General features: G+C 39.5%; 1 protein-coding gene across 2 annotated transcripts in view; it reads left to right on the top strand.

The window, feature by feature from the left end:
* grin2ca (glutamate receptor, ionotropic, N-methyl D-aspartate 2Ca) overlaps positions 1-13,519 on the top strand; it is a 105,862-nt gene that overhangs the window by 50,245 nt on the left and 42,098 nt on the right. For both annotated transcript variants that reach the window (XM_037544807.1, XM_017705897.2), the window contains 2 exons: positions 6,300-6,898; positions 11,075-11,189. In XM_037544807.1, the coding sequence (XP_037400704.1) occupies positions 6,300-6,898; positions 11,075-11,189 (714 nt within the window). The remainder of the gene's footprint in view (positions 1-6,299; positions 6,899-11,074; positions 11,190-13,519) is intronic.

Genomic DNA, 13,519 nt, shown 5'->3' with positions numbered 1-13,519 from the left:
TGTACATTAGAAAGATCATGTGACGCAGTGAATGAGTAAGGAAGGGTGATGCAGTGCCAGGGAACGAGCCACCGCATGCTGTGAGTCACAGGCAACACATATGCCACAACACACTTGCACACGCACTTACACACACACACACACACACACACACACACACACACACACACATATACACACATACACACACATGCAGCAAAGAGGCTATGGAACCTGATACACAGATTGGACATCTATTTAAAGATATACAGGGGCAGTTTCCTAGACTTAGATTAGGCTTGGCCTTGGACTAAACTGCAATGACAATAGTACAAGTTTGAAAATGCAATTGCATTGATTTATAAGTTATAGTAATATTAAATTTGATATTTAAAATGATATTAAATTATATACATATATTATTCATTTTGGCCAAGAAATTCCTCAGACAATGTTTAATAGTGAAAGTGTGTGTGTGTGTGTGTGTGTGTGTGTGTGTGTGTGTGTTCACCCCCAAAAATAATTTTTAGTCTAGATTTAAGCCTAATCTACATCTGGAACATAAGCCCATAGCCTACCTAGGAAAACCAGCACCCTCAATCAGTATATGACAAGTACAGCACATGAGGCAAATGCAATTTGCTGCCTATTTAGCTGAAGCTGGAACTGGAGTATGAGGGTGAAGTGATGACAAAGAGCAATGTACAGTAGGAGCGGTAGAAAGAGGGAGGGAACAGTCTCCTCAGCATTCACCATGACCAGCCTGCAGCAGATCGTGACTCTTCTGATTCTAAAAGAGGCCGAGAGCGATCTCTCTTTGCATTTTCTATTATATCTGAGTGCTGGGCTATTCTGATTGAGTCCACTGAGTGTAGTCGCTCTCAAGAGTTCTTCATAGAAAGCTGTGATTAAACGAAATAAAAGGTCAGTCTGCAAGACCTTCAAAGCTTAAGTGTCCCCATCTCTGCATTCAAAGCCACTGATGACCACCATGTATGGCTTCTGTATTACAGAAGCCAGAAATGCACTTTAATATCAAATATATCAAAACATTTCTGAAGTAATTCTGTTGTAATATAATTACAATCACCAGCCACTTTATGAGAAACCCCTACTTTGTAGGTTGATGTATAATGTGTGTTAAACTGGGCGTAGACTACACGATTTTCCCAATGAAAATTTCACAATCTGAGGTGATCTTCTAGGTCGGGAGTTTGATCAGAAGTGATTAACAGCAAGGATGATCTGGTTGTGTGAGAGACCAACCTATAGCCTTCAGATCAAATTCTGCAGGGATCGGACGCCATCCAGTATATTAAAACGTTTGATTTTTAAAGTGGTCACAAGTCCTGTGTGAGAGGGTGAGCAATGTAACAGAATAAGTCATTTGGGCAACAGCCAATGAGAGAGCTAGGAGGGAAAATAAATGGCAAAGTGGATATTTAGGAGCTTCTTTTTTTTAATTTAACACAGGCAAAGTCGCTTGTAACGGTGGGGAGCGATGAGGCAGACGCATGTGCTGAGATAAGCAACCTTTATTATGAGCAAATCCAAAATGAACACAGAACTCCAAACAGCATAAACATAAAACAACCAGCGCAATCAAACAGTACATACAAACAACACATCCAATACATGCATCCAACAAAGACCAGCAAACACACAGGGGAAAACACAGGGCTTAAATACAACAGAGTTAATGACAGTTCACAAGACACAGGTGGAAAACAGGTGGAACAAATCAGGGGCAGAGTCAAGAAAACAAGGGGGCCAGACTGGGAGGAAACCAAACAAAGAAGCACATGGACATGTAAAGAGATGCACATGCAAGACCAAAACAAAAAGCACATGGAGGAGTGGGAGGAGCCAATCGTGACATCGCTCTGTTTACAATTGCATGTTAGCTGCCGGTTTGCTATAAACTATTTCTCCAGCTCTCACAATGACGTCTGCATTTTCCAACTCCATAATTAACCTTAGTTGTGCTCTCACTACACTTCTATCTGACACTTATGTATAATAGAAGCTTTCTTATCATCTAGCATGTGCTATTAAAAAATACAAGAAATTCTTTAAAAGACAGATATTAAGTGTATGATGCCCTTTGAAATATGTCAACAGTATCCTATGGTCAGAAACTGACCAGTTATAAATGCTGTAGAGGGTAACAAACTGCATGACAACAGATGTAAGTGTCTATGAAATCAGACCTATAAAGGAGATAAACTCATATTTAGTGATTCACCAAAACTGCTGACAATAAATAAACAAACATCAAAAAAGATTACAAGACCATTCTATAGTATATGTCATGAAATCCAATATCCTCAACAACAGAGAATGGTTGTTTAGGCAGGGAATTATTTCTAGTTATACTTTGCCCTTTGGCACTGTCATTAATGAATTCATTCAGCATTTCAAAAACGGAGGCTACAGGTGGCTCTGGTGTGTTCCCAGGGACTTTCTGCTTGTGCTATTTTGCTATACCCTGCATATCAAGCAGGATGTTTTGTTTTCAAGGGGTATCAAAGCCAAAGAGGAAGAGCTCCTCTTGATACTTGACATGATCAGAGATTATTAATCTCTCATTTAATGTCCCTCCTAGAAACAATTAACTAGATGCATGTTTTCACAGCTGCTGCTCTGTGTGTTTATCATTGTCTCTTATTACTATTAAAATGTGCTGAAGAAAAAAAAAAGTTTTGAGTCCTGACACTAAAACTGCCATATGCCACCACTAAAACACTAAGGCCAGAAACATACTTCATGCAACACTTTGAGCTCTGCAAACATAATTTTACACACTATGTCCTCAAAGACATCATGACACAAGCACAAGCTTAATTTTGAGCACTGCAGCAACAAAGAAGCCTGGCCAAGCTGTCATGTACCACCAGTGTGCTTTCTCCTGGTCAACTGTTATATCAGACCAGCATCCCTTGCAGAACTGGTTTCATTGTATAAGCATATACATGGTCCATCATTGCTTCTTTATTTGTAAAAGAACAATTATGAAATGGATAGTTCTTGTCCTAAAATCTGACTGGCTGAGCCGTGTTCAGCTGGAAAATCCATGATAATTGTGTTATGCCATGGCATGAAAAAAAACCCTTTGTGCTGTTTGGATAATCTTTGACTCTCATGCTGCTCACATAGACCACTGAGTATATTGATGCCATACTATCAAGGAACTACAATTCTTGGCGGAATACTAATTGATATTGATTATTATTAATGATAACTTAAATTATTTTGTGTTGGCCACCATTCTATTAAAGCAATAAGCCACTTGATTTTATCACAGGGAAGGGAATTTTAGAACACGATAAAATCGACAATGACCCACGGTCTCTTGTGGCTTATTGCTTTAGTAAAGTACTGTTGCCATGTTTAGCTGTTGTCTCCACTGTTAGAATAACAGCAGCTCTTGTTCTCAGGGGCTTGAATTCATCCTTTATTGCTCACATAGATACTGAGAGTTTTGACCACCACAGTAATGCAAGGATGCGCATTGAGTTTGGACAGAAGGACTGTGCAATGCATTTTTGGAAGCTGTCATTTGCCTATTTGTGCTGAGCATGTTTCCGGTCTAAGGGTGATTTTCCAGTCAGGGATTAAGCCAAATGCTAGACTACATTTTCCTGTAACTAGAGAATCTCCATTCAGAATGCTTGCAGTGCAAAGCCCTATTCAGATGGGATTAGCTTTATATGAGGTGGGGTAATGTAGTTATTACATTATTTCTCAGTGATTTCAGTCCCGTCTGAATGCGCCATGTCAGGTATTTTTACCATCTGCACGATCCTGTGTCAGTATGGCTTCTGGCACCTTTTACCTTTTGTAAAATTATAAACGTTAACAGAATAACGGCTAATTTAAATGTTCTGAGGCATTTTCTTCTCTTTTCAAGAGTAAAAGCAGTGTGTAAACTGAGTAGCCACTTCCATCGCTGTTATTTATACCCAGATTTCAAATCTGGTGTGAACTGGTCATAAACATTAAAGATGTCCTGTTGTGAACTAGCTTTTGCCCACCTCCTCAGGGAAAATGAATCCCATCTGAATAGGGCTCAAGACTGTGCTTAATCCCTGTCCCTAAACAAACAATTTGTACGAGGTCATTCAAAGTATACATGGGTACTGTGGGAAAAAAACAACACATCTAATCAAACCTAATTTAAATATATTTGAATGCACTTACTCATACACTGTGATGTCTGTTTTCCCTTGCTCCTCTAATTTGCCCTTAAAGTGTTTCATATTTAGGGCAAAGATCACTCAGTGAGAAAAGCTTTGTGATTTTTAGAGCATTGAAAGGGGTCAATGCATACCGGGTGGAATAAACCGGAACATCTCTTGTTGTCGCTTTCATCAGCTGACTTACCCTACTTTCACAATGTGCCAGAAGTTTCTTTGAAGGACACGAGACCGTAACAGTAAAACAGCATTTTGGGAAATGCTACTCTGCATTGTGAACATGCTGATGTGATGGTGGTTTGGCTGAAACCTCTGGCCAAAAACAGGACCTGAGTTCCCCAAGGGAAAACTCAGCTGCATTCAATACTGCCTTCCAAACAAAAAAAATCAATAACCTGTCATCTAAGGCCTGACATTACACTGAAATATGGACATATTTAATGTCTTATAAAAAAGGGTCAAAGGTCAGAATCGTGTTACAACAACCAAACAGGGTTTATGGGAGTTGAAGATATATCACTGTGGCAAATTTGTAAAATCATATGGTCCTGTGCAAAAGTCAGAGACCACCACTCATTTATTTAATTTCCAGCCATTAAATACAACTTATTTTTCACTGACAGGAAACAAAGCATATGAGATCTAAGGTGGTTTGGAGTGCAGGGACACTCCTAAAGACCTTTTTGACACTGTGGTGGCATCAGCCATCTTTTATGTAGTGGTCTGTTGGGGCAGCATTTCAACTGCAGACAGGAGGAGACGTGACAGACTCATTAAGAGGCCCAGCTCTGTCCTGTGAAGCACCGTAGATCCATTGCAGGTGGTTGGAGACAGGAGGATGTTAGCCAGACTAGCACCCATGCTGGAGAACAGCTCTCACCCCATGCATGAGACTCTGGGAGCACTGGGAAAATCCTTCAGTGACAGGCTGCTTCACCCCAAGTGTGTGAAGGAGCGCTATCGCAGGTCTTTCCTCCCTTCTGCTGTTAGACTGTATAACCAGCACTGCTCCCAGTAGAACCCCCTTCACCCCCTGTTAGCCCTCACACACCTACAGCACATAAACTGTCACCATTTACTCTGTGCAATATAATCAATACTCCATGTGCAATACGTGTAAAACATATCTACAATGTAAAGGTTTTTTTGCTTTTCTATTTATAATGTTTATATCGTTAATTCATCACCATTCCCATGTGCAATATGATCAATAGCTTATGTGCAATATTCCCTGTGCAACTGAGGTAAAATATCCTTATAGTGCATTTTTACTTTTTTATTTATAATTGTTTATATTTTAAATTTCTATTACTCATAATTATTTATGCTACAATTAATTGTCAGTTAAAATGTCATGATTGTAACATTTGTCATGATTTTCTCTCAAAGATGTATATATCTGAGTTTTGGTAGTGTATTCACTCTTGTACAGTTGTTAATACCCCATTTTTTCTGTCACCTGCCCCTATGCATGTGCTTTTGTTGTTGTTTTGTTCCTGTCTCCTCCCCATCCTGCCTCTTTGTTATCTGTCTCACCTGTGTAGTTTGTAGCCCTGCCCTCTCATTAGTCAAAGTATTTTGTTCATCTCAGTGCATTTTTATAATTCTTTTAGTTGTGTTTTCCTTGCACTTTTGTTTGTGCCCCTTTTGAATCAATATCTCTGCTCTTCTTGTTTCTGCTAATCTGTTTCTAGATTCTGTAAATTCTGATGGCAATAAAAACTAGCACTTGCAGCCAGCCTCCATGCCCACTATGTTACATCTTCCTTATGGCAGTTATTAAGCTTTATAGTTAACTGGACTACATCCTGGCTCTCAAGCCTGACAATACACAGTATGCTTCTGTTTATAAACACTGGACTACCTAGATGCATTGAGCTCAAGACATTTTGTACACGACATTTTGTACATCTGCCCACCAGTCCAGTCCATCACCCAGTACTAATACATACTTCCTTTGATTCACGTCAGGTTGTTCCTGGCTTCCAATTGCCAAACTGCCACTAATGCAACATCAGCCCAACACATTTGCAAGGCAGCACTAACTGTCAATTATGTTACATATCACAGTGGTTTGATTGATCATTATATTAACTGAAGTCATACTCTATCTTTTCTCTTCAGGGTGACGGCTCCACCTTCCTGCAACTGGGCTCTTCCATTGAGCAGCAGATAAATGGCATGTTCAAGGTGATGGAGGAGTACAACTGGGACAGCTTTGTGGTGGTAACCAGCCAGTATCCTGGCTATGAGGCCTTTGTGGACTACATTCGCTCTTTCACAGACACTTCCTACTTCCTTTGGGAGCTGCAGGATGTCTTGACCTTCGACATGTCGGCTGACGGCATGAACGACCTCCGTGCTCGTCGGCTGCTGCAGCAGATTGATGCTCAAGTGCTGCTGGTGTACTGCTCCCACGATGAGGCCCAGTACCTCTTCAGCATGGCTAAGGAGGTGGGCCTGCTAGGACCGGGCTATATCTGGATCATCCCCAGCCTGGCAGTGGGGAACCCCAACATCCCTCCACCAGACAGCTTCCCTGTTGGACTTATTAGCATCATTACTGACCGCTGGAAGATGAGCCTGAGGAACAGGGTGAGAGATGGAGTGGCCATTGTGGTTAAAGGGGTGGAGAGCTTCCGCAAACACAGAGGCTTTATTCCTGATGGACACACGGACTGCCAAACTCCGCTTCGGCCAGACACCAATGACACGCTTTTCAAGTGAGTGACAGGAGGGGGGTGTTGGAGAGTTAGAGAAAATATGCAGAAGGTTATTGTATACATTAAAGTAGGGATGTGCAATGGCAGCATAGGCCATCAACTGCAAATGCCAGGCCTTCCCAAATTTCTAATCATTAAAAAAAGTTTAATGATTTAAAAAAAAAAAGTTTTCCAGTGCCAATAAAAATATTACAAAATGTAAGGTCTTCATGGGCAAAAGCCTAATAATAAAAAGTTCACAAAGCTCATCAAAAATTCTCATTGTATGGACAGCATTAGCTCGCACCACTGTTTCTCCTAGTGATGACAACTTAACTGAGCTGTGCTAGCTTCTATAGGCTACCTATCTAGCTAGCAAGTCGTAGGACCGGTAAAGAAAACACTGTGAAAAGTGGCTGAAACTTTGCTTTCTTCTAGGCGTGTACACCTATTGCTGTAAAATGTAGAATGGCTTTTAATTATGGCCTTAACTGCTCTGGAAATATCTAACCCTACAGAGTAAATTGCGAGGTAAGCTATCATGTGCGGTCCTTTTTTTGCCTTTGATTACAGTGGGAGGGTAATTTGCTTTTTATGGGTTTAACTATATTGAATTTGGCTAGGTGTTGGTGGTCACTTCACTATTGATTTAAGATATTATCAGTGCTACAACTGATTGATACTGCTTATAGATTCACTTTACTGCTACTATCATTAGTTCTGTATTTATGTATTTTTTGCCTGATCCTTTGTCTTTATAAATAAGCAATTAGTTAAACTATTAACGAATTCTTCATCAACTGAACTAAAATGTAACTACACTTTAGATTTTTCTGCTTCACTGTAATTCTCTCCATCCTGTGTGTAGTGGGCTCTTTGAGTAAGTGAGCGAAAAAGGGAGATGGGGAGCCATAGAGGGAGGGTGAGACAGAGGCGGGAGGGTAAATTGATGATTTTATCAGTACTCCACCACACCAGTTCTGTTTAGTGGTGTGATACATTACTTTCACTCTTTTTTATTATTTGGCCACTGTTAACACAGTCCTGGCCCTCATACAAAGTGGCAAGTGAGAGAGGTATGGAAGACACAGCGACTAGATTTGAATGTTTTCATATATTTCAGTTTCTCCAGCTCCAACAGTAAAACCATTCCCTTATAAATACTCTCTTTGTTACTAATTTACCAGTTCCCATTCAGAATCAGGCATCAGCGGACATCCCTACATAACAAATACATATGGTAAAGCTTACAAAAGATGCAGACTTTAAACTAAACTCTCTTAAGACAACAATATTAATGACAAACACATTAGTGCGTTTTGTTTCTGATTGACTGTGAAACCTAGCACACCGTCTGTTCTAAAAACCACCATGCTGTGAGTATCATATCCTGCTTTAAGCTCAGGGATCAGAGGCAGAAATATAGAATGATAAGATATGTCCCGTCATGCCAGCGCAGCCTGAAAAAAGCAGTCTGGTGCCATCTGTGGAAGAGAACACGGAGCAAATCCTATTTGGTCTGAAAAAATTTTAATCAGCCAAAGGGAAGATGAGGACAGAAGACAGAGATGCAGAATCTGGCACAAGTCAAGGTCACTGAGTACAGACACACTGAAACTCTGACACACAGTGTGTGTGTGTGTGTGTGTGTGTGTGTGTGTGTGTGTGTGTGTGTGTGTGTGTGTGTGTGTGTGTGTTTGTATCTGAGACTAAGGAAGCTTTGACGTAAGGCAATACAAATGCTTAAAAGGCTTCTTGACAGCTACAAATCTATTCATGCCCACAGGGCTCAGTTGCCTTCTCACAGTGGAAGAATGGACAAAAACACTTGTGGATTTTTCAGATCTGAAGCAAGATTGCAGGTTGATTTTCACCTCTCTCTCAAAGATGAAAGCTTTAAGTACTGTCGGTAAAGATGATGGTAAGAGTTGGTGGTGGACCTTTCTTAGGCAAGTGTATTATTTACATCAACCATTTTAGCCCTTATATCAGTGGTTGGCCCATCCCATCTCAGACAAATCTCCCGAAAAAGTCTTAAAAACCTACTGCCTAACATGAATCAAATGCAATGGAATCATACAAGGTGTTATACATACTGATATACACGACTTTCACAGTTACCACAGCATGCTCTCCTTAACTACCATGTGTGAGGATATTCATTACTGTATTTATAATAGGGACCGAAAGTCTGAGAGCACTAGTGACAATGCTTCTATTTTGCATTCATTTAAATTATATTATCAGCATAAAAGTCTTAGTGAACAGCAGAATCTAACATTTTAACATGAATTTTATTAATTATTAATTACTATTTGTTCCCCCTCTTTTTTCATCACTAACAGTGTCAAAAGCCTCTGATGTATAGATCAAATCCACCTAAAAGTCATCTGAACACAAGCTTCAATGAAAAGCATAACACAAAAAAGATTGCTTGAATTTAACAGCGTTTTCAGTGTTTCAAAATTCTAAAACTTTCTGTTGATCATTTGCAGGACTAAAGGATTAAATTAAAACAATCCTAGATTTTAAAGATTAGCTTCTTTTTAATCACGTTTAATCACGGCCATTTAAACAGCCTCTCGTCCAATTGTTAAACTTTTAATCTAAAACATGCTGCGTATCACCTCAGAAAACATTCAATATGAGCAAGCTAAAGGCCTGTTTGCTTGTTTGATGTAAAAAAGAAAAAATGTAATGCAATGCTTTTACTGACGAGTACAACAGAACTTCTTCATTTGTTTCTAGGATCTTTTCAGTGAGAATAATACATATTGCCTTCCACAACACTGTTGGCAATAAACATCTAATTTTAAGATTAATATTAAGATAACATTTATATTAAGCTATTAGACATTGGTGAAATCATCTAATACTGAGGCTGTTCAATACTGAGCTGTTTGATTTGGAGCATGAACATATAACCCCATCATTTTCACCCTCACCAATTGCTTGTAATTAAGTCTGGTATTAGTGAGCTGGTGATTTAGTCATTTCACCTGTTAATGAGATTACAGCAGATTACCAGATTATACAGGCTTTGCATACAGATGACACACAACCATGCCCACATTACTCATGGGGCTCTCATCACTGCTGGGATCAGTGTGCGTGTATACAGAGGTGAAAAGGCACAAGAGGACAGGCTGTCCTGTGTGCAGTAGCCTCCAGACTTAAATGCATCATTATAGTCATCTTAATAGTTCAGCTGTGAAGCCATGAATCACTATACATTTGAGCACATGAGCACTTTGTCAGTGGAAAACAGCATTAAATGTCTGAATAAAATGTATTCATATTTATAAAGTGCAGAAGGCATCATTTTATCACCTATGCAGCTTTCCATATAACCAAACATGCTCTCAACACAAAGATAGCAACACTGAGCAGGTTACTGTCCATACCCCTCTCATCCTCTGGTGCTCTAAACTTAATACTAATACTGATACTTAATACTAAGTAATGTCAAACTAGGAAAATGAATGAGAGTGCTTATGTAGTGGTTTCAGCATTTATCACTCCAAACTTATCTGCTAATACGAAGTCATGAAACGATGCAGGGCACAGACCAGGCAGTGTCGTAAAACGTAATGCAGTGTACACAAGTGTGACAGTGGTGCACATGCGTGGTACAAACGCATGTGCACCACCACAGCTTGTGTAGCAATAGTGCTATTGCAAGTGAGTGGCTGAATTTCTTCTCTTTCCCACTTTCGTAAGCTTACCACACTCATTCCCACCTAGTATACTGAAGTAACAACTGTTCAAAGATCAGGCTTTGGTTACCAAAACCAAAACGAAGAACAGAATGCTGTAATCATTTGACCAAAAATATTCAAAACAGTGTTTGGTGTTGGAGTGTGAGTAATACTGCTGCCCTATTAGGATAGACTGGTGTTCAATTTTCCCATCTAGGCAAGCACACCATGCTACACCCATACGAGTACTTGGGCAAGATTCCTCAAGCTACTTTCACCTAAACTGAACTGTAAGTTGCTCTGGATATGAAGCCTGAAATGTGTGTCACTGTTACTGACAAAAGATTTGATTTTGGCAATTACGGTTATCATAATGTCAACTGTAATTTTCTGATCAAAATGCAGGTTGAAATGTTAAACCAGTTTAATGCTTTAATAACAAGCACATTTCAGGATTACAGATCAAAATGTCCACAACCTCTGTGATTTTCTTCCACAGGCATATGCTGAATGTGTCATGGGAGCACACAGACTTCTCATTCAACAGCGACGGGTATCTGGTCAACCCATCTATGATTATCATCACACTGGACCGGGAGAGGCAATGGGACAAGGTAAGGCTCAGAATACATTCAAATACACAGACACTTATGATTCATAAGGTCCAGTCACGATCATCCACATTACAGCCTACTAATATAATCGTGTTTATGAATATAGCCGACACTTGCTATTAAATATGGAAACATTTGCTTTATTGACACTAATTCTAATGCTTCTATGACACTTTCTAAAAATAGACTCCAATTAAAAATTCAAGTTTCTGTTTCTTCATTTGTCCGCACTCACACTGGGTCTTACAAAAATGCTTGCTCTTAGTCCAACTAAATCTGGGTACTCTACAAGAGGTTCCCAATCACTGGGCCATGAACCAGTACTGGGCCACAACAGTGCAGCAGTGAGCAAGGGGAAACAATAGCCTAAGTCCACTTTATAAAGACTTTGATTGCTATTATTAGGAATGTAATTTTATTTGAAGCCCCTGGGAGCCTAAATATATGTTTTCTTTATAATTGGGTTCATCATGCTTAAGTGGGCACACAACACACATGTACAGAGCATGTCCTGTGAATAACTTTCCTATGCCCAGTAAATGGCTGGTGTATTGGCCAACATTCTCCTGTCATAGGCACTGCTAATCTTGAGTAGTACCTTACGACAGCAGGGTCCTAACCAATCACGAGGTTAATGTGGAATTTTCTTGCCCACACAGCTTTACTAAAACTGCGTTCCCTTGGAGAAACTTACCGCAAATAAATTAACAATGAATAAAAGCTGACTTGACAAGGATCTTTTTTCAGACTTCAGTCAAAAACATTGTGGGCTGTGATTTGCTCAGTTGTAAAAACAGCAAAGAACCCGTGCTTTGGAACATACAGTAATATAATACATACATATAATATAATATAAAGTTAGTGTGCTGTTGAGTATATTCACAATGGCAGTTTTAGTGAGTTAATTAACAGTTATTACAATGTATATATCTTGTGCGCTGAGAGCTAATTGAAGTGGAATATTCTTTTCCATATTCTGATGGTTTAGAGTTACTTCTTAGTTCTTCTGAATTAGAAATGCAACCTTGAGCTGCATGTAAGTAATTATTGAGCTATTGACGTTTTCCGCAGGGTTGGCCTCTATTTATTTTGGATGTGCTGTATTCCACCTTAAGGTTTAGCTTGTGTAACTGGCAGGTCCTGGATATGAGTTAAATCAGGGCTGAGCCTGTGAGGTGTTGAGATGGAGGGCACTCTCGATGGTGCTGTGAAGTTGGGGGAGGGAAGGTACCATGAAAAATAGAACAAAGCCACCATATGAGAGGAGTGCCATAATGATTTGAATACATGGGCCAGAACTTGACATACACGTCAGACCATGTCTCACACACACATCTAGAGACATCATTATCATTTATTACCATTTCTTCCAGACACTGCAGACAGACCATTGCATCAATAGTCCTAAATCCAATATAGTCCTGCACTTCTGAAACTCTTTTCAGAGCTGTTTACAACCAGTTTGTTTGAGTGACGTGCTTGTAACTCGCCATGAAATGAGTCATGATTCAACTTGGAATTGAGACTGAAAAAAATTTTAGCTTTAGAAAGCAACACAAAGAAAACTGACCAAATTAAGATGTTAACACAGTAAATGAAAACCTTTCAAAATAAAACCTACAAAACCACTATACATATATACATACATAAACAGTACAAAAACCATTTGTGACTGTTACTGTGCCGTCTGGGCAGAGAGGAAGAGGCCATTATTTCTGATTCTGGAATGCTCTTTTTATTAAACAAGGTAAAAAAAGGGGCCTTTAAAAACAGCCCGAATAAGGAAGGTCACCTCTAGCTTTAGGAATCCTTTCTACTGCAGACAATTAACCCTCACTAACTAAGCCCAAACCCTGACATAATAAAAATCAAACAACACAAACACATCACAAACTAACAAACAACAACAGCAACAAATATTTTTTTTCACTTGAGGGGTGGCGTATGTGGCGCAGCTTTGCATACCATGCCTTCAAAGCCCTTTCTGCAACACAGAGCAAGTGGCAGCCACCGCAATATGATGTGCAATGGGATTTAACTCTCATTATAGTTATAGTACACATGAACAGTATGTACATCTATAATTGAGCAGCTAACATAAATGTAAGTTATTTATAAAATATGCATATTGCTGTAAATGAAAGTGCTGACTAGAGTAAAGGGGAAAACGTTGTTATATTCAGTGGTTGTGTCCATTACAACGTGTGTACTGTATGTAATAAAATGTACTTTCAGCAGTTTAAAGCAGACAGATGTGAGTAGGGTGCTTGTTTAGGAGGATGGCGAAAGGAGCTGTAGAAGTGACGGTTGGTCAGCGACAACTCTTGGTC

The sequence above is a fragment of the Pygocentrus nattereri genome, chromosome 14, assembly GCF_015220715.1.
Source record: "Pygocentrus nattereri isolate fPygNat1 chromosome 14, fPygNat1.pri, whole genome shotgun sequence".
NCBI lineage: Eukaryota > Metazoa > Chordata > Actinopteri > Characiformes > Serrasalmidae > Pygocentrus > Pygocentrus nattereri.
This window is presented reverse-complemented; position numbering and strand designations above follow the sequence as displayed.